The following is a 27,037-nucleotide window of genomic DNA, read 5'->3' as shown; positions in this document are numbered from 1 at the left end:
TTACTAGAATAGAAACTAATTCTATTCACTTATTCTTTTTTTAGTCAGTCTCCCTTGCCAATTCTAAGACCTTCTACACTGCAGATTAGCATCACTGATCGAAAGAAGATTTTCCAACATTCCTGATTGAGAGAAGCCAATTGATAGATCTGCTTTTCTCTAGCTGGAATGGCTATAGATGAATTGAAATTCAGCCAGTTCCTGCTGAACCAGCCATATTCTGATCCCTCTTAGACCAGCTTTAGCCTTTCTGGCTGTCCAGGCTGGCTGAAGCTTTGCATTTGCCAATTTTAGGCCTCATGCATATGGGTGTATAAAAATATTCCTATTTACGCTGGATCTTTCTGCCACGAGCTAGCAGAAAAATCAAGCTTAAAAATGCTAGTTTTGATGTGTAGTTATACACGTTTACAGGAGTATGGTGTTTAGAAGCATATGCACAGAATCTCTTTGTTGGCAAGAATATTCATCTATTCTAGTTACTAGAATGCATTAAGGCCATTTTATGTGTAAAAAGTGCAAATATTCTCCTGAAACAAGAGATTGGGGCACTTGTTTTGATGCTGCTACAGATTTAAATGCCTGTATGTGCATAGACACATTAGCTAACACGCAGCTACATTCAGAGGTATAAGAAGAAAAAAAAGCCAGACACCTGAAAGAGGTGTTTTTAACCGCTGTGTACGTGAGGCTTGAATTGAAAAGTTATACATATCTGGTTTATGCTGTCATACGTAATTGTAATAACAAACATATTGAGATATTACAATATATTTTATTACACATTCAAAGTTTATTTAATGGAAAATTACACAGAAAGATTTTAATACAGATGCACAATAGAAAAAAAAAAGTTATACTGTATGTAAAAAACAAAAACTACACCATTAACAGTGTATTCAAATCAATATGTGATTATATTATAAGTGCTTAAAGAAAATCTTTCACCAGAAAAAAAAATAGAGCTAGTTAAACCCACCCCCCCCTCTCCTGCCCACCATGGGGATCCTGTGCACATAGCACCTGTCCCCATCTAAATCCATGCAGGGGTTGCTGAACTGTGGTGTTGGATAGCTAGCCCTGCCCACCCATACAGCTATTTGACCATACAGATCAACAGAGACAGAGTTTTAATTGATAGCCCAGGAGGAGAAGAGGCATGACGGGCAGCACACACAGAGCCCACACCATCTACTTCTAATATGCCACACAGAACATTGCTGTGCTGTCTCCTCATCTCATTTCTACTTTACAAAGAATCTAAATCTGCAGCCTATTACTCGGGGCACAGAGAGTAGAAACTGTCAGCTTATGTTGTGAATGAAGCTGGAGAAGAGGGCTTCTGTTCACAAAAACACAAGCTGACAATAGCACAAACCAAGTACTACACTAGGCTGTCTCAGACAAGTGTAGTAAGGTGGTGTGTGCTGTTATCCACGTGTATTTTTGTGAATGAAAGTGTTTTTCCTCGAGCTGCAATCATTACCACACAAGCCACACAGAGGATGGAGCTACAGACAGCAATGACAGAAAAGAAATTTATTTTGATGTACATCCACTGCTCAGATTTCCAATTTCCTGGGACTTAACAAGCTTTTTTTGGTGATAGACCTGCTTTGGTGCACTGGATTACATTTTGATTTATATTACAGTACAAATATGAGACAAGAAATAATAAATATACATAGTGAGGGAAAAAGTTGTCAATAAATTCATAAGTTTATCATATGGTTAATGTAAGTAGTGGGTATTAACTACCCATTTGTAGTGGGTATTAACTAGTAAGCTACCAAAACCGTTTAAGCAGTCATATATCATGTATTTCATTTCACACACTGGAACAGTCAATATAGGAAAACAGGATGTTATGGAATCCTATAACGAATTAATGTCAGGTACCTAGTTATGCTTTAAAGCCCTACACCAGCCAAATAGTTTTATTCATTTTGGATAGAGTGGGGAAGAGTTAGAGCCTCTGTTAGGTTTTTACTTTCATCTTTGCTCACACTGGGGACACTTTCCTTTCTTCCTGTCAAGACATGAAAAGATGGGACATAATTTCCAAGGGGATACAGACCAAAACAACTTTTTTAGTGGAGTGGGAAATGTTTGACAATGTTACAATTGCTACCCATGCCTTCTAGTCTTGGTGATTACTACACCCCCAATCTATTGTATAGGCATTTCAAGGACAAGAACTGAGGAAAATCTTAATGTCATCACATGCAGCAGTAAAGACCCAACATAAAATTGAACTCCTCCCTGCCCTATTTCTAAAAAAATGAGGCTGGTGTGAAACTTTAAAGGGTTAGTTGACCTAAAATTATTACTTCATTTATAAGAAGTCCCGTGGACCAAATCAAATACTGTCTTATCGGTCTTCTAGTTTTAGGAATTTCAGCAGCAAGATCTTTCATTTCCAATGACCTTGGAATTTGGGTGCCCTGCCCACGTTTGGAGTGTTTCCACTTATCAAATTGTTTGTACATAAGATTATAAAATATATTAACAACTCTACATAGAGAATCAGACACCCTTGCCATGGCCTAAGCAGGTTCACAGACCACCACTGATGTCCCAGGGAGATATGGGAAACTGCAGGTAAAAATTTTACATCATCTACAAAAAAAACTGAAATATCAGTTTTTGGGTGAACTGAACCTTTATCAAAAGATGTCATCTGGTGAATGAAACAATATACTACTAAAAAAGGTTTGGGGCATTAAAGTGCATTTATTTGCGGTTTAATAAATTTAAATTTCCTGAGTATAAAATCACAAACTCTGTAAAAATTATAAATCTCATTTCGACCTGTCTGAGAAAGTTCACAAGTTTCATAACTTCTGCCTCTCAACATTTCATCACAACTTCCAAAATGCGCTAAAGTCTGAAAATAAAATATAAAATCATATGGGCACAGTCAGCAAGACTTACACAATTAGAAAAACTAAACTGAGGTATATTGTGTTGTCACCCTGAAACAATGCAGTATTGTGACAACTTTCTTCAGACTTTAAAGTGCAATATGGTATTACATTTGGCAATGAAGTTTCAGTACAGAAAAAAACATCCAATTTGTTTAAAAAAGGGAAAGAATATCTTGTTAAGAGCAGTAATTTATAGCAGTAATGGTATTTCATTGTTCTGAGGACTTGAAAACTGCATTATTAAATAAATAGGGGCAAATGTGTCTGGTTTTTGCTCTCACCCATCAGACCCCAAGAAGGCTTTCTGTACAGAATAATCTGTATGACCAGTAACAATATATTGACATAGCAATACAGCCTTTAGATAAGAAAAAACAAACAAACCCAAAAAGCCAATAATCAAATACAAATGGCCTCACTTAAATGGCTGATTTACTAAAGCAGGACAAGCACTATTTCTTTCAAGAATCCTATTCCGGGTTTTTTTAAACTACCCTGCACATATTTTGGTATTCAAAGTTAACACAGCTTCACTTTGCTAAGTGAACATTCTCTATACCTTAAAGCACGGGGTGGGCAACTGTGGTCCTCCAGCTGTTGGTGAACTACAAGTCCCATCATGCCTCTGCCTTTGGGAGTCATGCTTGCAACTGTCAATTTTGCAATGCCTCATGGGACTTGTAGTTCTACAACAGCTGGAGGGCCACAGTTGTCCACCCCTGTCTTAAAGGATACTTGTGTTGTGAGAGAATGGAGGTTGTCGTTTCTGACCTCTTTTTCTGAAAATAAAAACTGCAATATCGTCTTGCAGTTGTAATGGCTTCAATACTTCCTAAGTCACTGACCCTGACAAAATGTATATATTGAATTCTGATATCCTTGGTTGGCATGCATGTTCCAGGTTCATGATTCTGATAGTAAATTATTTAACCATAGTGAGTTTATCAATTCTCCAATACTTTTTACTTCCTCTCCTTCTAGACCAATTGTTTTGTACTTCCCCCTCAAACCCCATTTGATGGGCTATCCTTGGCATCAAGCTAACCAGATCCAATGCCATATCTATACAAGGCATATAGAGTCTGTGGGTGAAAACTGAAAGAGACTGCTTTCCCACTCTTCAGCAAACTGTTGCCCTATTCTGTCAGCACTAGGTACACAGACCCTATGCAGGTCAGTACACAATTCCACAAACAAATAGCCACATGTAGATGTAAAGCGTTAATGAAGACCTAGCCATGCTGCACTGGGGGTGGGGAGAGTGAATGACAAATATATATCTGCTATATGCTATACCCATGTATAATATATGTACAATATATTATAAAAAGGAGTAAGTTACTGACAGTTTGCAACTAGATGGACTAGTGTCTTTATTCAACCTTACCAACTATGCAACTATGAGGGGTGGGTGTGTGTTCAGCCACTGGTAGCCTTGCTTCCCCAGGCCAAAGGCTATTGTTGGCTCTACAGAATTCTGGCCCTGGTTACTCTTTAGCTCAAAGTAGCCTAATTATATATTACCAGTAATTGGGGATGTCATATTAAACCCCAAATTAATTTTCAGTTTAAAGTGGTTGTAAAGGCCGAGGTTAAAAAACAAAGAAAAAGGAATTCAGACTTTACGGACAATGAAAGGGAACACAGAAATATTATATATATATATATATATATATATATATATATATATATATATATATATAAATAAATCTTTTATTTAAATACTCATTAAAATAGCTTGAGTATCAAGCTAAGATATATTTAAGAACAAACAACTGCATGACATTTTGTGATTATGACTGAAAAACTCACTCCCTTATGTTATATTTTATGTTTATTTAACCACTTGGTAACCGCGCTATAGCCGAATGACAGCTACAGCGTGGTTAACCAGTTCTGGGAGGGCGTCATATGATGTCCTCCCAGAATGCGCATACCTGGCGATCTCCGTGATCGCTGTGTCCAATGGAAACAGCTGATCATGTGATGAGGTAAACAGCCAATCAAAGCGGCATTTTACCACGTGATCAGCTGTGTATAACGGCACAGCAGATCACAGAGTAAATACAGTTGCCGGTTATCGGCAACACTTTCCTCACGTTGTCACAGCGGGAGGAAAGTACTGCCGATAGCCAGCAGCTTTCAGAGGAGATTAACACTGAACATCAGGGCAGTGATGATCAGTGCCCTGCAGTGCCCCCCAGCAGCGCCTCCCATCAGTGCCACCTTTTAGTGCTGCCAAACAGTGCCTTCAGTCAACGCCCCCCATCAGTGCTGCTTATCAGTGCCTCCTCATCAATGCCCACCAGTGCTACCTCATCAGTGCAGCCTATCAGTGTCCATCAATGTTGCCTATCCATGCCACCTCATCAGTGCCCATCAGTGCTGCCTATCAATGCAGCCTCATCATCACACATCAGTGAAGGAGAAAAATTACCTGTTTGCAAAATTTTATAATAGAAAGAAAGAAAACCTTTTTTCAAATGCTCTTCTTTTATTTATAGCACAAAAAATAAAACACCCAGCAGCTATTAAATACCACCAAAAGAAAGCTCTATTTGTGTGAAAAAAAATTATAAAAATTTCATATGGGTACAATGTTGCTTGACCGCAAAATTGTCATTCAAAATGTGACAATTCTTGATCGTAGGTCTTCTGAGAGCTCTTTTCTGCGAGGCATGGTTCACATCAGACAGTGCTTCTTGAAACCAGTAAACCCAAAACAGGTGTGTGTTTTTTAAGGGCAGGACAGCTGTCAGCAACACATCCAATATCATCACACTGACTGGAGTCAAGGTTGGCTCACTCCTGGCTCCAATTAGCTCTGGGAGAAGTCATTAAGCTAGGGCCTCACATACTTTTTCCTCCCTGCACTGTGAATGTTTACATGTTATCTGCAATTAAACCATGGCAACATCTAAATGTTTGTGTAGTATTATGTTCAGCAGACTGTGTTCTTCTATTGTTGTGACTTAGATGACGTTCAGAGCACATTTTATGCCCAATTCATGCAAAACTCCACGTAATCCCAAGGTTTTCACATACTTTTTCTTGCAACTGTATCTTAGCTTGAAACTCAGGCTATTTTAACGAGCATTTAAATAAAAGATGATATTTTTATATATGATTTATGTGTTCCCTTTCATTGCTAGTAAAGTCCAATTTCCTTTTTCTTTGTTTTGATACACTATACATTACAGTATGGGTGTGGCAATTTGAGTGATATACAGTATATTCTTTGATTGATAAAGCTGAAGGTAACTCTATACGTTAATTGGGGGAGTGTCATGGCAGGAAGTTTGGCTCAGACCAACATTTGTCATGGCTGAAGCGGGGGGGGGGGGGGGGGGCTACATCACCCACAATATAAGGCACAACATAGGACATAATGTTTTTGCCCACTTGATTCAAATATATCATGTTGGCTGAAGTTAATACTGTATCTTACCTCAATCCTGTTTCCCTCTAGAATAATATATACATAGAGTGAAGCACAGGTATCAGATTCTTTATCTAGAAACCTGGTATCCAGTCACAAAGTAAACACACTTGGGGCCATTTTGTGAATACATTACACATTTAGTTTACTATACAGTGATTTTTGCATGCTCACTGTAGATATAGAGCCAAAAGTACTTTCTATTCCTTTAGAGAAAAACAATACAACTGTGACTTGATACTGTGATCTGATGTAAAATGCAATGTTATTAAACCATCCCCACATCAGCATCAGACTTCAAAGGGCCCACGATAAACTACACAGCAATGGGCATATCACGGTGTCAAAAATGCCTGGGTGTGGAGTCTCAAAACCGGTAACGGCTCATGCAGACAGCACCCTGGCTGTCATCATTTTTCCCTCATGACAGAAATGTAAAGAGGAGTAATCATTGATAAGAATTTAAGTGCCACAGGGATCCATCATCTATGCCACAAGTGGTAAACATGGAAAGGAGAAGGGGCAAGATGTGTTTCAATGTCTTGGGCTGACAGTGCCTACAGTATATTCACATAAAACCAATACTCAATGCTTTGACAAAATACATTTGTGTGTTTGGGTCTTTCAAAGTACATAATCCATCTTAAACACCAAATGCCTAGACACATGAAAATCTATATTATAGTCACAGAAGGTAAGAAAGGTTAGTTACTGGAATTAAATCTGCTATTAATAAATAGGCAGTGTTTGGTTTTCCAGTAAGATTGGTGTCACTCTCGCTGTTTCAGTCAGGTTTGCTGCAACCTAGAATTTGTTCATTCTCCAGTAGAGGAAAATGGGAACATACCTTTTGTTGGGCACTTATTAAAGAATAAGTTGCACAAGCAGATAGCAAATACTGAGGCATCAGAGATGTAGATTTTGTAGGAGAGCAGATTATTTTTGTTAGCCTTTTGGATATGTATATACTGAAATCCAAGGAAAGGCAATATCAAATTATTGAAAAGCTTATGGCCAATGAATCAGAGCCAGTAAACAAGATAATAAGATAAAGGTTAACCTGCAGAAAAACAACCTTGGTACAGACAAAAAAAACAGCCTAAAGCACTGTTTTGAAGTACTTTAAATTGCTTAAAGGAGGTGCAAAGTTCAAACACTATGCTTTCAAGAACACCACCGCCCATGACAACCTTTATACTGCATGTGGTATATTGTCACATGTAATATTTACAGCTGTACTGCTTATTTGGACTAGGTCACAAAACCAATATACGCCAGTTAATTCTCTCATAGTTATGACCATTACAAGAATAAGAATATTAGCAGTTTGATCTATTATTTTACAATCTATTGAAGGCATACAGATGATTTTAACACTATAGAAGAGGTAACAAACAGGACATACTAGGGGTTATCCACTTTAAACTACTTCTGGCATGTCCCCCATCCATTAGTTTTAAAGGCACACAATCCTAGAGATCATACAGCAGGTGAAAACTGGTATAGCAGCTTGTCCACTCAGGTACAACGACTCATGGACATGCCCAATAGCAGCAATATCAAAGTCCTGCTGTTGACTTAAGCAGGTGTGCATACCTCTGAGTTACTAAACCGAAGGGTCTCAAGAAGGGGACTTTTTTCAGTTAAAATGAAAACACTTTATGATATAACAGAAAAATCATGAGCCTTCTCAGTACTGTTTCAGGTCCTTGCTAAAAAAAAAAAAAAAAAAAAAAAAAAAGGGTAAATGGAATGAAACAAAAAACACATATGGGTCTATAACAGGTGATAAAAATATTTTAAATTAAAAAGTGGGGTGCTGCCCACGCTGAACCCGATTCCACTTCGTTAACTTGGACCACTTTGCCTGTTAAAATTGTTACCTCCAGGTGGCTGAATTTGAATGGAATCCAAGAAAGGGCGGAGTGCTTGTCCAAAGGGTCTGCAAAAGGAAAAAAATTGTAAGAAACAAAATAAAAACATATCTGAATTCGGAAGACAGAAATCTTAGGACGGCAAATATGCAATATCAATGACATGGTGTAATCATAGCCTAGGATGGAAATGTCACTACAATTCAAAAAGGAGAGGGGAATTTCACTTGATCACATTTACCTATAATCGAGAATGTATGCAATATTATATATATATATATATATATATATATATATATTTCCTTTAAGGCAGGGTTCCCTTTTATTATATAGGGATTTATGACTAATTTGTTGCTTCCCCTAATCATAATTGTTTTAAACACCCACTGTCTCCTTTCCCAGCAGAATCTGAAACAGAGATGCTTCATATTTTGCATGCTGTTGGGGTTTCTCCAGAGGATTGTTCTTCGAAATTTAGTTTTTCCATTCATAATGAATTTCAGTCACCTGTTGTTTCACCTAGATTAATATTATTATTATTACATCGAGTTTATATAGCGCAAAAGGGTGTGCTCAGCGCTGTACAATAGGGGGGACAATACATGGCACAGTACAACAAAAAGAGACAGCGTACGGGGGGTAAGAGGGCCCTACTCTTTCAAGCTTACAATCTAGGAGGGAAGGGGTAGTGGAACAATAGGAAGTGGCTGAGGGGAATGAAGTGGCTGAGGGGGATGAAGTGGTGGGAGGAATGAGGGAGAATGGCCGTTAGGTGAGGGTGGGGTAGGCTTCCCTGAAGAGATGGGTTTTGAGGGAGCGCCTGAATGTGGGGAGGGAAGGCGACCTAGATACCGTTTTATTTCTAATCTGAGATGTACATTCCATTTTAACATTAGAGGATTTCATGTTCCTCCCTCAAATATGGTGTCTGGGCTGGGTTCTCAAACCAAAGACGTTTCCTCTTCAACCCATGCTTACCTCCACAATAATTTTCCAACCTTTGATGGTTTAGTCAAATTCCCTAAGTAGGGACCAAGTAGTGACTAGTGTTGACGCTGAACTTATTGACTGACCAGGTGGCTGTTGCACTGAACTTGATCAGCGGCACGCCACTGGATGCTAGCCAAGTTACATAGTTAATCTGGTTAAAAAAAATAAATAATTAAAAAGACACACTAGTCCATCCAGTTCAACCAACAGAAAAGAAAACAAAAAACACAACAACACACACACACACATAAAACCTTCATATACAGTATTCAATACCCACAGTTGATCCAGAGGAAGGCAAAAAACCCTCAAAGCATGATCTAATTTTCTGCAGTGGGGGAAAAAATGTTTTTCCTGATCCCCCAAGAGGCAATTGGATATTCCCTGGATCAAGTTTACCTATAAATATATTAGTATCCAGTTATATTATCCGTATTTAGGAAAGGATTCAGGCCTTTCTTAAAACAATCTACTGAGCTAGCCAGAACCAGATCTTGAGGGAGTCTATTCCATATTTTCACAGCTAATACTGTGAAGAAGCCTTTCCAAATTTGGATATTAAATCTCTTTTCCTCCAGCCATAAAGAGTGCCCCTTGTCCTCAAGGACCAATCTTACATCCTGCTTCTTGTTTGCTGGCTTTGACAGCCTGGCTGTCGAAACCCAGATTCTGAGACAGAGCCTTTTCAGATCCAGTATTCTCATGTGGAAGTTTTTCCACCAGTGTCTTCTTGGTGGGCCGTGTTCCTTCTTTCCCCCAGCTGGGGGTAGAACATTGGGCCTTCACCAACATCAAAGGTCGGGTGAGATTTCAACATTGCGAGTTTCTTTTCAATGTCCTCTTGCTAATCATTCCATGACTGGTACTTTACATGAGGTCACACATGTTGCTCACAGTGTTAGGCCTTTATGTCAGCCATGGACTTAAATCTTAGTATTGTTGGTATTACAAAGCACCCAGTTTGTACCTAGTCATGACATCACTATCTCCTACAGTAGCCTTTCTTGTTGTAATAATTTAGGTTTACAAGTTATCAGCATGGTCCTGTACGGAGCCCTGTTTGTCTCAAAACCAACCTTGATTTTTCAAAGATCAAAGGATTTCCTTTTTACTCAATGTTATCTCTAAGAAGGACATTGTGTTACCTTCCCTTTGTCCAACACTGGTTCTCCCCAATGAGATCTCTCTTCAAGCCTAGATGAGGTGATGGTCATCAAAGTTTACCTCTCAGTCACCGATTCCTTTAGGCACATGGATTCCCTATTTTTTTTACTGCAAAAAATCCTAAAAAAAAAAAATGTTCTCCAGTTTCCATATTCACTATTTTTCAACTGGTTTTGACAAATTGCTGCATAACCCTATGAGTTGTAAGATAAGTGACTTTTCTCCAGTTTTAAGCCTGCTCCACTAAGACAGTGAGTGCCTCTGGGCTTTTTTGTCATTAAGCCTGTTTCTCTTCTATAGCACTTCTCCAAGTCCTATATCATCAATATAACTTTCTCTCAGTAGATCCTAGTTTGGGTGAAATGTTTCTACAAGAGGCTGGTTTCCTTTTGCCTTTGTATGTTGTTGTTGGGCTGGTTTTATGGTGTTTGTCCTTGTGTGTCTGCCTTTCTCTTTGGATTGCTTTTGGACATTCCTAGCTTGCTTAATCCTCAAGCTCTTTCCCTCAATGGACAAAAGGGAATAATAATAATTTTCACTTACCAGCAAAATTTGTATCTTGGGCGTATGGTCTAGGTCTAGGACATAGGATAGCAAGTCATAGGCCATGGGTTGTATGCCTCTACCTTCAGGAAATTAGACACTTGCTAAAGTTTTGTTGGGAATGCCACCCATGCATCCTTAAAGTGTTACTAAACCCACAACAGTAAAATCAGTCTCAATCACTGGAGGCACTGCTCTGCACTCGGAAGAAGATAGCGGCTGCCGCCGCGGCCTCGAGGCATAAGTGAGTACCTGCGGCCACCCCACCAGCCCATACTCCCATCAGGCCTGCCTTTACTCTCTGCCCACTCCACAGCCGAGCACTGTACAGCTCCTTCGCACAAGTGGCTGGTCTACCTGTGTGGTCCCGGCTTCAGTCTGTTCTGCTGCTCCCCTGCGCTAGCCCCGGCTCCTCGGGCCTCCACAGACTTACAGGCCTGTACACAGACCGCCACAGCTGGTGGGCAAACTGCTTCCTCATGGAGGGAACCAATGACACCCCTGCTGGGACCTAGACACTACAGCAGCCTACCTTCTCATTGATACAGGCTCCCTGCAAAGGCAGGTAAGGACGTCTCCACAGAGGCACCCCTACACCACAGGCTGGTAGCGCTTCACTCGCCTCTCCCATTTGGAGTCCCCTACTCTACCACCATAGTCTGAGCCTGCCCTGACCTACTCCTCCAAACTGGGTTCTTTCTGCCACCTGAACCGTAACGGGCGAATAACCTTACTTGCCACAGAAAATTTCTACCATCTAATCCACAGGGGTTCACTCAGCAAGTCCAAAGCCATGATTCAGCTCTGCTGGACCCTAGCACTAACTGCGGCGGAACAACTCACTACTAAGATCAGTCGTGAAATGAGGGACATAGGATCCCATATCGATGACCTTGAACACAAAATGGACGATGCAATCCTGATGATCGACAACCACCAACAAGATATTAACACTATCAAACTGGATCTTGCTTCTGCCCTCCAGAAACTTGAAGACTTGGAGAACCGTAGCAGGAGGGGCAACTTCAGAATTACAGGCCTACCTGATTCCATAGAGGACTTAAACTCCACAGTTACCGCCTTATTACAGGAGCTCATTCCCAGCATTCCAAGTGAAAGACTGGAATTCAACCAGCTCCATTGGGTCCTAGGCCTGAAAAGACCGGATGGTCCCCCACGCAACTTCATAGTCAAACCCACTTTTTACAAAACTAAGGAGGCAGTCATGAAGTGGCCTGGTTCAAGAAGGAGTTGACTTTTCAATCCCGCAAATATCAAATATTCTCTGATCCAGCTCCACAAATGCTCTAGAGACGCAAAGAGTTGAAACCCTTCGTGCAGATGCTACAAAACCACCGTATCAAATATCGCTGGACCTTTCCATTTAAACTAACATTCTCCTTTCAAGGCCATCCCTCCACTTTCACCACGCTGGAAGAGGCTCAGGAAGTTCTTACTGAGCTGCAGCTCATGCTTTCAACATCCACTGGCTCATAGGAATCCCAATCATCCTCCTGCAAGTCTCCTCGCCTTACTCCACTTTGGGAACCTCATCCTCGAAGACAACGTCCTGCACCTAGGCAGACTAGGTTAACCTCTAGACCCGAAGTTCCAGACGAAGATTGAACTTCTACCATCACTCCACTTTTCATTGCCTTGTTATTTCCTTGGCTAGTCAGCTACTTTCAGACTGCACAAACCTACCACTGATGGGCTCTTAGATGGCCCAGTAGACCTTAAAATATTTGTTTAGGACTATGGTCTTGGACTCCCGCCATTTAACCTAGGAGTTATCGTGCCATGTCCCTCACCCCGTTCTGTTTTTTTTTTTTTCTTCTCATTGGTATTTGCCCACGAGCATGCATACAAATGGGTCTAGATACTCCTGCGCTTCTCTCCTTCACTCCTCCGCCTTTTTTCTCTCCCTCCCTTTCCTTCCTTATGGTCAGGCAATAGTATTGCTACTTTTATTGAACATGTTTTCGGATCATATACTACAATGTGCGCCCAGTCGGCTTCGACAACCCCCTACTATGGCAGTGCACGTGATCACCGCCACTGATTGCTTATGCAAATCCTTCTTTGAGACCCCTGTAGTGGATCCTTTTTCTCGTTCTCTCACTGCACTTCCTCTCTAGCTCTCTTTTTTCTGGACATCAAACAGCCTGAATCCACCATATTCAGGCCGAGTTGGACCTTTACTGCATCTTCACGCTACCTCACCTCCTACCCACCATGATGCCTACCTCCAAGTTTGTCGTGGTGTCCCATAATTTACAGGGATTTAACTCCCCCCGGAAACATAGGTGTGCCTCAGAGGCGTCCCTAGGGTAGGTGTCACCTGGTGCAGTAACATTTGGTGACACCCCCTCCGACGATCCCCGCAGAATGGATTGGATCTGTGGATTGAGCATAATGGATCGGACTCCGATCCATCATGCTCAATCCGCAGATCCGATGAATCCTGTGGGGATCGTTGGCTATCTTTACAACTTGCCTTTTCTTGGAGAGGGTCCGGTGTCACCCCGTATAGGTTGCATGCCGACGAGGATTGTCGGCTTCCTTTACAACTTACCTTTTTGTGTTGTGGGTCCGGTGTCACTCCGTGTGGTCGGTGTCACCTGGTGCGGACCGCACACCCCGCACCTGCCTTGGACGCCACTGGTGTGCCTTCAACTACTACGCCTCACTTCACTATGTTATTGGACAGCAGGAAACCAGATTTTCCATCTCCTCCTCCCCCAAATATCTCTGCAAAAACTACCCCCAGGTGTTCCAGGTGGCCTTTGAGGAAAAACAGGGAGGAGTCCTAGTGGCGGTTCATAAAAATTCTCATATGCTCTCTTGAGATTGCAGACCCTACAGGTCGGTACTTAATACTACAGAGGACAATCCTAGAGGTTAAAGTGACTATAGTTAACTATTACGCAGGCAATGCCCATCAGTCTCGTCTCAATTTTTCTCTCACTTATTGCGGGTAATCGTCTCGCATAAGAAGGGCACCCTGATTATGATGGGGGATAGTAACATGGTATTGAGCAGACACTTAGATTGATCCCCTTCCGTGGCCTCCTATGGGGTCTCCACCGAACCTAACTCACAAACAAAGAGATTCTCTTAACCTTTGTCCGAACATGCTTTGGTGAATGCCTAGAGGAAGTTTAACCCTAGAGGGCGGGATTACTATTACTATTTGGTGCCCCACAATTTCCACACAAGAATAGACCATTTTTTCATTACTCAATCTTTCATCCCAGACGTCCTTAATGTCAGAATCTTGTCTACACCCTTGTCTGATCACTCGCCGTTACTACTCACCTGTAAATCATTGGCCTTTACCCCTCTACACTATTCCAGCCATCTTAACAACTCATTGTTATTTAACGAGGTGGTGGGAGCCATTCGGGACTTCATCTCTAATTACTTTATTGACAATACTGTTTCGGCTTCATTCCACGTGGTTTTGTGGGAAGCTCAAAATCACGCTTCAAGGGAAACTTTTACCACTAGCATCCCTCAAGCAGGAGAGGGAGTCCCGGGTGGCAAATTTATCCTCGTCTCATGCAGTTGGAAACTCAGTTTAAGGAGTCTCACTCTGTCTTTTTAAGCAAACAACTAGAAGCTGCTAGGGTGGAACTAAATCGTCTCCTTGATGATAAGGCTGAAAAACAGCTCAGATGGTCCCAACATAAATGTTATGCCTGTGCTATTAACCCAGGTCCAATGCTGGCCAACCTTCTTAAGGCCCATACCCGAGATTCCAAACCAATCAGGCTACGCTTACCCAATAAAGTTACTACAGCTAACCCCTCCAAAATTATGGACGCCTTCACCTCCGTCATGTCCACGTTATATCAATACCCACAGTCTTTCCACAAAGATTTAGCAGATTACCTTTTTCATGACATCCATCTCCCTGGACTATCCCATTCTATGTCGGATTAAAATGAAGGCTGATATCACCGTCACAGAGGTCCTTACAGCAATCAAACACTTAAGATGCAAAAGACTAACTTTATTAATCATCTATGCACCTGTCCTCCACAGCTGCCCAAATAGTGATGCTCCCGAAACCCGGGAAAGATTTTTTAGAACCCACATAGTTTTAGACTCATCTCCCTGTTGAATGTTCACATTAAAATCCTCGCCAAAATCCCCCAAAGTCATTCATCTTATTAATTTGCTTCAACAAAATAAAAGCCCTGGTATGCTTCTAGGCCTGGATATACACAAGGCATTTGACTCTCTCTCTTGGCATGTTAAAGGCATCAGGGCTGTCTTTAACATGAGGCAAAAGGGGCAGCTGCTGCATGTGCTAGAGCTCACTTCTACCTCTGTCAGGAGTTGTGGGATCAGAGCGGCTGTGACAGGGAGTGAGGCAGAACAGCTCCCTGTGTTCCTCCACCCTCACTGCTGCCTGTCAGACTTGTATAGCACACAGCCGAGACTGTACAGTGTTGGAAAAAGAGCCCATGCACACCTAACAAAGCGGTGTCTGCTGTACCACTCTGAGGCTTCTGTAAACAGGTGAGAGAGAACTGTGGGGGGTAGGGTTGCTTGTGCAGTGGAACAGCTCTGGGGGGAGGTTGTTGGTGTGATGCTGAGGTGTCAGCTGGGGGGGGGGGAGGCTTGGAGGGGTTTTTGAAGAGATGAGAACTATGAGAAGGAGGGTGATGAATTTGTGAAAAGAGGTGAAAGCTGTAAAGGGGGGGGGGGGGGGGGACTAAGTTTGTGAAGAAGCTAGAGCTTCAAAGCGGTGTTTGTGTGGTGGGCAGGGGGCGTGAATTTGTGAACGAAGAGTTGTGTAGGGAGGGGGGCAGGTTGTGTAATCTGCAGATGGCGGGAAGAGTGGAGTTCACAGGCGGTACACAGGTGAGTCGTGGATTTGGCAAATAGGTAAACTGTGGCAAGAAAAGGTGAGCTGTGGATGGGAGGGGGCGCGGCAATTGAGCTGTGGATGCGGGGGTACAGAGGGGAGCTGTGGATAAGGGGTACAGAGGTAAACAAAGAGGTGTGCACAGGTGAACAATAGATTACTTTGCGAAGGGATATGCAAGTACTGTCCCTTGTGCTGATTTTTTCTGTTTCTGTGTGACACAAACATCTCAGCACTGCACAGTACGCATTCCCAAGCCCTGTGCGTTATGCAATACTGAGTACTGTACACTCGGTGCCTCTTTCACCTTGTGAAACATGCAGATTATTTGGCAGTGTTCTATGTCTCACTGCAAGGAATGCCATGGTTGGGGGCAGGAAGTTGGCCAGGGAGGGTGAGTTTCTGCACCTATTCTCTGAGAAAAAAGCCCTGTCTACATGTAATAATCCCAGCTCACCGGCTCTAACCACCATTATCACTAAACGTGTGTGTGTCTGTTTACTAGTATTAATCTACAGGCAGGTTAAAAGGTATTTTACACTTGTGGATTTACTCATGCATGTAGTGATTTTACTCACCTAGGTGTGTAAGAGGGGCTAAGGTTGTTTTTGGAGTTGAGGTGCAGAGCAGAGAACCCAAAATTACCAAGCGGCTCCTTCGGGGGTGGCATTACATCGGCTTTTGCTTTCCAGTGCTCACAATTTGCAATGTGTGGACACGTAACACATGCAGCCTCCATCCTGGGAGTCTACAGCATCCTGCCGAATCAGCATCGGCCCACTGGTAGATGGACAGGGCAAAGGGCCAGTGAGGGCCAGTGAGTGCAGGGTGGCTGCAGCCTGCGTTGGCAGGGCAAAGGGCGGGCAACAAGCTGCACCGGGCTACACCTTAAACTTTGTGTAAGTCTCACTTGTCCTGTATGACTTCTCTATTTCCAGCTGGTCCTTCTACTACAGACAACATGACTAGCCATTTATTCCTGGTAGCCAATTCTCGCGGATGCTGCTCGCATTGGATTCTGTTCCTACCTAACCTTTATAGCTGTGTGTGCTCTGATCTACTCATTGCTATGAGTTTTCTGTCTATTGGTGGGTCCCCTCACATCCCCAGTCCATGGAGTGCAGGCAATGAGGAGATGATGTGCTTTAACCTTCAGCAACCAATCAGTGAGTCATAATCATGTGTTGTAATCTCTATGAATCCAATACGTAAGTGGTACTGATGCACAGTAACCTATAGCAACCAATCCATAAGCAGTAATAATGTGCAGTAACCTCTAGTAACCAACCAGTGAGCTGTAAGGATGTGTAGTAACCTCTAGCAGCCAGTGAGCTTGCACCAATTAGTGAGTGTGGACCAGTTCTTTATGCCTATATTATGAAAAATGTTTTTAGATAAGTCTATGTGTGTGTTTTTGGGATATTGGGGTGGAGGCCAAAATTGTATGGGGGGGAAGTAAATGTTTGCCCAGGGTCCAATCAATGTTAAAGACGGCCCTGATATGCATTCTGTCTTGGAAAAATGGGGATTTCCAATTGCTTTCACATCCTGGCTGAGGGCTCTTTATTGTGGACCCTCTGCCACGGTTTGCTATATTTCTCGACAATCCTCCCCTTTTCCCATTCACAGGTGAACATGCCAGGGATGTCCTCGTTCCCCAATACTCTTTTATCTTGGCTTTGGAGCCTCTACTACATCTCATCAGATCTAATCAGAACACCACAAGGGTTTCAGTTGCCCATCAGTCTTTCAATGTTAGCGCATTCGTGGACTACCTGCTCTTGACTTTGAATCAACAGCGCACTACAGTACCTACCCTTTTCTCCATCCTCAACAGCTTTTCTAACATCTCCGGCTTAATAGTAAACGAGGATAAATCATCGGCCCTCAATGTATCCCTCCCTAAAGCGGAAGTCGACTCACTGAAACTAAAGTAAAACTTCGGTTGGCCCCCTACCCATTTAGAATTTCTACGGATTAACCTTACTAAATCTTACCACACTCTCTATGAAGCCAACTATATCCCAATTTTTTGTTCTCTTAAAACCTCACTCACGTCCTGGTCTCGCCAACCCCTTTTGTGGATTGGTAGAATCAACGAGGTGACCCCTATGGGTCACTTTGTAAGCACTTTCTTGCTAGCTGGTTTCTCCTAGATCACTTTTATGGCTCCCTCCAAAATCTAGGCCCACCACTGTCAGCATCTAATGGCCCACTCATTACGCATATGGGACTCGACTAAATACTCTAGTGGCCTAATTTCTCCTCACTTACCACTTCTCCCCTTCTTAGGCATCCCTTCGTTTCCTCCTGGCCTAGAGTCCCCTAGCACCCTCCATTGTTGGGTTTCCTACAAACCTCCGTGTGTTCACTCATTCGTAACTGGCCGTTCCGTTTACATCTGGTCATATATAAGGCATAAATATCAAGCCCCTCCCACTGAACTCTTTCGATTTTTACAAATAAGACATTGAGTGATCTTGACTCTCACTGAATAAGATCCAACGACTCAATTATCCCTATATGAACATTTATGCCATCGGACGCCCATTTCCCCCAAACTTATTTCCATCCTTTTACTCACAATTGACTAATCTTCGGCACCTAAATAATTACACCCACGTTTCCAGGTGGGAAAAGGACCTCAAAAGCACCAAAGATATGGGCTGTTGGTCACATATATGGACAACTCTGACTTCCTGCTCTATCAATATCCTCACAATGGAATCAGCTTTTAAAAAACTGTTACAAGATGGTACTTGGTCCCGGCCGGCCCATCTAGTGCATCTTCACTATTCTACCCCTGGTACCTGCTTCCGAGGCTGTACTACCCCGGGAGACGTTCTAAATACATGGTGGACATGCCCTATGCTCTCTTGGTTCTGGTCAAAGGTCCTTAAACTCTTACACTCCCTATTAACTTGTCCTTTCCGTAGAGATCCTTGGCATGTCCTTCTCCATCTGAAACCCCCAGGCCTTTCAATACACCAATTCAAGTTGGCTACATATGTATTACTGGTGGCTAAACAAAGGCCTGGAAACAACAATTCATATCTTTTAAGGAAGTCCATTGTCACCTAGACTTTTTCCTGGTAAATGAAAAACTTTCTAGCATCCCTTCAGATACCCATAAGGGATTTCTTAAAACATGGACTCCATTATTATTATCATTATTATACGGTATTTATATAGCGCCTATAGTGTACTCAGTGCTGTACAATATAGTGGGAGTCAGTAAAGTAACAATACAATGCGATACACGAGGGGTTCGAGGGCCCTGCTCCTTGGAGCTTACAATCTAGGAGGGAGGGGAGAGTGGTAGAGGAGGAAATAGCTGTGGGGGATGGAGTGGTGGGAAGAGATATGTTTTCAGGGTGCACCTAAAGGTGAGGAGGGTAGGTGACAGTCTGATGGATTGGGGTAGCGAGTTCCAGAGGATGGGGGAAGCCCTGGAGAAGTCTTGGAGATGGGCATGGGAGGAGGAGACCAGAGAACTGGAGAGTAGGAGGTCTTGTGAGGAGCGCAGAGTGCGTGTTGGGTGGTAGATGGATATCAGGTCAGTGATGTAGTTTGGGGCAGTGTTATGAACAGCTTTGTACGTCAATGTTAATATTTTGAATTTTATGCGTTGGGCAATTGGAAGCCAGTGGAGGGATTGGCAGAGGGGGGAGGCAGATATGGAGCGGTTGGTGAGGTGGATGAGTCTGGCCGCAGAATTCAGGATAGACTGAAGCGGGGATAGCCTGTGTTGGGGTAGGCCGGCAAGGAGGGAGTTGCAGTAGTCAAGTCGTGATATGATAAGGGAGTGGATGAGTTGCTTTGTGGTTTCTGGAGTTAGGAACGTGCATATTTTGGAGATGTTGTGGAGGTGGAGTCTGCATGAATTTGTCAGCAATTGGATCTGGGGCTGGAAAGACAGATTGGAGTCTAGAATGAAACCTAGTACTTTGGCTTGCGGGGTGGGGCTGATGGTGACATTGTTGGTCGTGATGGAGAGGTCGGGGGGGGCACAGGCTGGGGGGAAAACCACGAGCTCGGTTTTAGCAAGGTTTAGTTTGAGGAAGTGGAGTGACATCCAGTCTATGTCGTTCAGAAGGCTAGTGATTCGGGCGGAGACTGAAGGGGTGAGGTGAGGGGTGGAGAGATAGATTTAAGTGTCATAGGCATAGAGATGGTAGTTGAAGCCGTGGGAGTGTATCAGTTGACCAAGGGAGGAGGTGTAGATGGAGAAGAGAAGGGGCCCGAGGACAGAACCTTGGGGGACCCCAACAGAGAGGGGGAGTGAGGGGGAGGTGGTAGTGTTATAGGTAACACTGAAGGAGTGTTGTGATAGATAGGAAGAGAGCCAGGAGAGAGCGGAGTCTCTGAGGCCAAAAGAGTATAGTTTTTTGAGGAGGAGGGGGTGGTCGACCGTGTCGAAAGCTGCAGAGAGGTCAAGGAGTAATAGCACTGAGTAGTGGCCTTTGGCGGTTAGCAGGTCGTTGGTGAGTTTGAGTAGGGTTTCGGTGGAGTGTAGGGGACGGAAGCCAGATTGTAGGGGATCAAGGAGGTTGTTGTCGGTGAGGTGGGAACTTAGGCGATTATAGGCTAAGCGCTCAAGGAGTTTGGATGTAAATGACAGCAGGGAGATGGGTCTAAGGTTGTTTAGGTCGGTGGGATACACAGAGGGTTTTTTAAGTATGGGAGTGATGTGCGCATGCTTCAGAGGGGAGGGGAATGTGCCAATAGAGAGGGAGAGATTGAAGATGTGAGTGAGGGAGCGTAGGATGGAGGAGGAGGGTGATCGTAGGAGTTGTGTGGGGACAGGGTCAAGGGGGCAGGTGGTAGGGCGAGCTTTAGAGAAGATCTTAGTGACCTCGTCAGTGGTAGCAGGGTCGAAGGATTGAGTGTGGGGAGTGTTGGGCGGGGTAGAGGTCTGGACGGTGGCGAGGTCAAGGGAGAGGAGTGTTGAGGGGGTTTTTGTGTGAGGGATGCTAGGTGGGGCGGAAGTCTGAGCAGTGGTGATGTCCCTGCAAATTGCGTCGATCTTGCTTTGGAAGTGGTTAGCAATCTCGTGGGCAGTGAGTGAAGTACTGGGTGGAGGAGGGGGCGGAGAGAGCAGAGAGTTGAAGGTGAAGAAGAGCCGGCGAGAGTTGGAGGAGAGGGTATTGATGAGGGTTACAAAGTAGACTTCATGGATCCAACATGCCCATCCAGCCGTATCAATTGATAATTTCATTTCTCTATAACTCTGGTGGCCCCATAACCCAGACTCAGGCGCCTTAGACGTTCTTCTTTAGATCCTTTCTTGTCTCCTTCTCATCTTTTTTCTTGTCATTTTAGTGGCTTTTCTGCAGTGATGATTCATGATATGTTCCATATTTTTCAGTTCAACTAAATACTTTGTGCATTTCAAATGTCGTTCTCTTTCACTGTTGTCGGCCACTGGGCTATGGGTGTATAGTTCTTGTTAAGCCCTTATGCTGAAGTATTGACTTGATGCGTTTCATGTTTTTGTTATATAGTTACATAGTCTGGCTGAAAAAAGACAAAAAGTCCATCCAGTTCAACCATAGAAGTTATAATCCTATACCCACAGTTGATCCAGAGGAAGGCAAAACCCCCCCCCCCCCAGCAAAGCATGATCCAATGTGCACCTGCTGGGAAAAAAATTCCTTCCTGATCCCCTGAGAGGCAATTGGATATTCCCTGGATCAACTTTACCTATAAATGTTAGTATCCAGTTATTTCCTGTGTATCTAAGAAATAATCCAGGCCTTTTTTGAGGCAATCCACTAAACTGGCCAGAACCAACTCTTGAGGGAGTCTATTTCACATTTTCACAGTTTTCACTGTGAAGAAACCTTTCAGTGTTTGCAGATTAAATTTCGTTTCCTCCAGACGTAAAGAGTGCCCCCTTTTCCTCTGTATTGACCTCAGGGCGAATAGCTCTACACCGAGTCTACTATATGAACCACTGATGTATTTATACATGTTGATCATATCCCCCCTAAATCTCCTCTTCTCAAGAGAGAATAAATTTAGTTCCTCTAATCTTTCCTCATAGTTGAGCTCTCCATGCCTCGTATCAGTTTAGTTGCCCTTCTCTGTACTTTCTCAAGTTCCCCAATGTTCTTTTTGTGAATTGGTGCCCAAAACTGAACTGCATATTCCAGATGATGTGTTACTAATGATTTGTACAGGGGTAATATGAGATCTCTCTCGCTCTCTGGAGTCTATACCTCTTTTAATACAAGAGAGGATCTTGCTCGCTTTAGAAACTGCAGCTCGGCATTGCATGCCATTATTAAGCTTGTGATCTACCAGAACTCCCAGATCCTTCTCCACCATTGATTCCCCCAGTTGTACCCCCCCCCCCAATATGTATGATGCATGCATATTCTTAGCCCCCAAGTGCATAACCTTACATTTATCAACATTAAATCTTATTTGCCACATAGTTGCTGAATTAAACAGTGCATTGAGGTTGGCTTGTAAGTTGAAGACATCCTGTAAGGACGTTAATCCACTGCATAGCTTGGTGTCATCTGCAAAGACTGAAATGGGATTTTTAATCCCAGACCCTATATAAATATATTAAAAAGTAAGGGTCCCAACACTGAACCCTGGGATACACCACTGATGACCCCAGACCATTCAGAGTAGGAATCATTAACCACTACTCTCTGAATACGATCTTTTAGCCAGTTTTCTATCCATTTACATATGGATTTTTCCAAGCCCGTAGACTTTACCTTACAAATTAGCCGTGTGTGGGGAACTGTGTCAAACTCTCTTGCAAAATCGAAGTATACCACGTCCACCGCCACCCCTCTGTCCATGGTTTTGCTCACCCCCTCATAAAAAGAAATCAGATTTGTTTGACAACTTCTATCTTTCATGAATCTATGCTGTCTGTTGCTTAAAATATTTTTTTTCATGCAAGAACTCATCTACGTGGTCTTTTATTAAACTCTCCAGTATCTTCCCAACTATAGAAGTTAAACTAACAGGCCGGTAATTACTTTGTAAAGATTTTGACCCCTTTTTAAATATTGGCACCACATTGGCCTTACGCCAATCCAGTGGTACTATGCCAGTCATTAAAGAGTCTCTAAAAATTAGAAACAATGGCTTTGAAATGACAGAGCTCAATTCTTTAAGGACCCGTGGGTGTATGCCATCCGGTCCAGGTGCTTTATTCACCTTTATACTGTCTAAATATTTTTGGATCATATCAAATGTGAGCCAATGTGGATCATCTGGAGCTGTGTCAAATACCTTGCCCATTATGGACAAGAGCTCCCCCCATGCTCCTTTGTATATACAGAGCTGAAGAAGGTATTAAATAAATTTGCCTTCTCTTTGTCCCCAGTCACCCACTCTAGATTATTTTGTAAAGGCCTACATGCTCGGATCGAACCTTTTTACTAATAATATATTTGAAGAATTTTTTGGGTTTGGTCCTGCCATCTTTTGCAATCTGTCGTTCATTTTCAATTTTTGCGGCCTTTATTTTCTTTTTGCATATTCTGTTATATTCTTTGTAATGTTTAAAGGATGATAGTGTTCCTTCATTTTTATATTGAATAAAAGCTCTTTCCTTATTATCTATAGTCTTTTTAACTTTGGCCATATCTCTCCTTTGACATACAAATTACTTGTCTCTACCTATGAATATATGTTCCAATGTACAACTGCAATGGACGGTTACCGTTCATTGTTACTTCATGGTTTATGTATGTATGATAGCGGTTGCATTTGTACAATTTAAAATTATGATTTTTCAATAAAAATGTATTGGAAGGACAGTCAGAGGAGAATAAAAACTCCTCCTACAAGCTTTAACCAGTGCTCGGCTGGACGGTGATAGAAGTCACAAGACTGCTATATACTGCTGATGAGAAAAGGTATTTAGCAGTTTATATGTACACTTTAAATATTCTTGTACACTCCATGGGACTCCAGTTGGGTAGCAAGCATTAAGGAGAGACAAAGGACAGGGAGCGACTTTACTGAACTCCAAAATATGGAATTTACTCTTAAATCATAATTCACAAAAATATAATCATACAGCACAGGACAGCACGTTATAGACTATGAGATGTCCCTAAGCAATAAACTGAGTGGGCAACAACATGGTAAACAGCTGCAAACTGGCCCACAAAAGGAAGGGTCAACGGTCCCTAATCACATGACAACTTGAAGCACCATTCAGCCAAAGCTTGCATCAGCTGATGCCTGAGCATTCACTTTGAAACTCTTAAAAATATGAACAGAAGACTAAGTGGGGGCCATGCAAACCTACATATCTGGTAGAATAGGCCTCACAATGAAGAAATGAACCCGTTCCTTGAGGGTGTAAGTTTTGGGAATGAGCTTAGTCACCTTGGAATGGTGGAAGAGGAAGCAGGATGCCCCTTTTTGAGGCCTTAAGAGAGGAAGGAAAATGTTGCAGCTCTCCTTGGCTTGTTTTGGAGCAGGACTAGAGATGGGAAGGACTGCAAAAAAAATAAAAGAACTGAAAAGTTGGGGGGAAAAAAATTATTTTTTTCTGTTCTTTTCCAATGACGTTTTTTGGGGGTTTTTTATGGAAAAACTGGGGAAAAAAAGGGGGGTGTGGAATCAGTTTTTTTTTTTTACAATGACAAATAGTATAGCTATGACATTGTATTCAAACTATATAACATGAAGTTTTAAACGTTTGAAAGTTCTCTGCTGAAGACAGGGAAACACTGTACTTCTCAATGCAGTTCAAACAAAAGAAATATGCATTTCTGCTACTAGGAGCACTGCAGGGGAAGGGCTCCAGTTTAGTTTTTTTGTGGGTTCCGTCTTGCACCTTGACAGTTGGGCGATTGCTGGGATTCAGTAGATCAGGGGTCTCCAAACATTCTATAAAAAGGGCCATTTTACTATCTTTCAGATTTTAGGGGGGCCGGACTGTGGCCAGTGGGAGTAGAAAATATTTTGGGATTAGTAGGACTAAAACATCGTCCCATCTTTGGTATTAGGGAGATGAACAGTGCCCCATTGTTGGTGTCAGTGGGAGGAATAGTACCCCAGTGTTAGCATCAATGGGAGGAATAGTGCCCCATCATTGGTGACAGTGGGAGGAATAATGGCCCATATGTTGGTGTCAGTAGGAAGAATAATGGCCCATTGTTGGTGTCAGTGGGGGAAATAGTGCCCCATCATTGGTGTTAGTGGGAGGAATAGTGCCCCATTGTTAGTGATGGTGGGAGGAATAATGGCCCATCGTTAGTGATGGTGGGAGGAATAATGGCCTATCATTGGTGTTGGTGGGAGGAATAATGGCCCATTGTTGGTGTCGGTGGGAGGAATAATGGCTCATTGTTGGTGTCGGTGGGAGGAATAATGGCCCATTGGTGGTATCGGTGGGAGGATATATGGCCCATTGATGGTGTTGGTGGGAAGATATATGGCTCATTGTTGGTGTCGGAGGGAGGAATAATGGCCCATTGTTGGTTTCAGTGTGAGGAATAGTGCCCCATTATTGGTGTCAGTGGGAGGAATAGTCCCCAATGTTGTCGTCAGTGGGAGGAATAATGGTCCATTGTAGGTGACAGTCCCTTTTACTAGAGGAAAGAATAGTGCCCCAAGGGCAGGATAAAGATAAGCATCTGGCCCCAGTTTTGAGAGCTCTGCAGTAGATGACCGTTCCTGTTTGGAAACATTTATACAGTGTGATTTTGCCAAGAGCAAAGCTGCAATTTGCAAATATTATAAGAAGAAATATTATTTTCCAAATGTTACAAGGATGACAAAACACATCTTTTCACACAGAGGTGCACTAAAGACATTAAAAAAATACTTTAAAGAATGAAATGATGAGGGCCATAATGAATGTGCAAGAATTGTTTCCCTCCAGAGTTCAGTCTAGAAACACTTTCTGCTATTTATGCTGATGATTCCTTGATTTTTTTTTTGTTGCTTTTGAGGGAAAGGGGGGTGGTTATCCGTTTTCACGTATAATTGAAATGTCCTTAACGTGTTACTAAAACCATGGTCCTGCATTCACTATATCTATTCTTCCACAGTACACAGAACATGCAAATGCAATTACTTTAGTAAACAAACTACTACATACATTTTCTCATCAGCAGTTAGAGCAGTCTTGTGACTTCTATCAATGTTCAGCAGAGCACTGGTTAAAGCTTGTAGGAGGAGTTTTCATTCTCCCCTGATTGTCCTATGAGGATGCATTACCCCTGATTCTCTGTCTGGAGAGCACTGATTGGCCCTGTGCTGATCACATACATATACTCTCCCAACAAAAAACAAACAAATAAAAAAAAAAAAACACCTCTCTAGCAAAACACCAAACTGAACATGTGCCCCTTGCCCCCAATGCTCTGTTCTATCAGCAGATTGATTGGGGACAGTAGAAGAAAGGGAGGATCAGTGAAGACAGGATCAAACATCCTTTTTACACAATGCGCAGGATTAACCCCTTCATTTCCGCAGCGAGTATAACAAGCATGCTTTCCTGCATATACAGAATGATTTTACTGTTGTGGGGTTAAAAGATTTTTAAAAGCAAGTTTAGTTTATTTGCTGAATAAGCTGTACTTTTATTTCAAGCATAATACTTTTATATACTGTACACTGCATTTCACATTCCCAAAATGACTTTCAATTTGTAAAACTACACCACATGGAATTTTTTTCAAATTTTTCTGAAAGTTTCCAATTTTCCCCATGGCTTTAAAATTTCCAGAAATTTTACATCTCTAAGCAAAACATAGGGAAGAGAAGACAATGTCCTCAGTAAGGTGAAAGGAAGGGAAAACCTTGGGGAGGAAGGAGGGTCTGGGTCCCTTTATTAGATTAGAAAAGTATTTTTGCAAGAAAGTCGTCAACTTGGACACATGGCAGATGGAGGTAATGGCCACCAGAAAGGTCACTTTACCCATAACATTTATCAATGAGATATCCAGAATCTGTTCAAAGCGAAGTTTTTGAAGAACTAAACGTACCAAATTCAAGGAACAAGAGGTATACAGGAGGTTAGAATGGGGGAATAATACATGCAATTCCTTGTATAGAGGTCTTGACAAGTAGGTGTGAAGCAAAAGGTTGGAACAGAACAGAAGAAACAAGGCAGAAGCCTGTTCCTTTAGAGCACTAAGAGCCAGATGCTGTTCCATTCCAGACTGGAGGAAGGTGTAAAATAGAATATTCCATATTCTCAGGGTTGAAGTGCCTGCTTTTGCACCAGTCA

General features: G+C 42.5%; 1 protein-coding gene across 1 annotated transcript in view; it reads right to left on the bottom strand.

Moving 5' to 3' along the window:
• Window positions 1–773: 773 nt before the first annotated feature.
• The window catches only part of DESI1 (desumoylating isopeptidase 1), a 65,262-nt gene continuing 38,998 nt past the window's right edge, over window positions 774–27,037 (bottom strand). The window contains exon 6 of the mRNA XM_089687720.1: window positions 774–8,308. Coding sequence (XP_089543846.1) covers window positions 8,215–8,308 — 94 coding nt within the window. The 3' untranslated portion in view covers window positions 774–8,214. The remainder of the gene's footprint in view (window positions 8,309–27,037) is intronic.

This window comes from Staurois parvus, unplaced genomic scaffold (assembly GCF_062004578.1).
Source record: "Staurois parvus isolate SC_StPar_1 unplaced genomic scaffold, SC_StPar_1.0 ptg000436l, whole genome shotgun sequence".
Taxonomy (NCBI): domain Eukaryota; kingdom Metazoa; phylum Chordata; class Amphibia; order Anura; family Ranidae; genus Staurois; species Staurois parvus.
The sequence above is the reverse complement of the archived record's forward strand: the minus strand, read 5'-3'. Positions and strand labels throughout refer to the sequence as shown.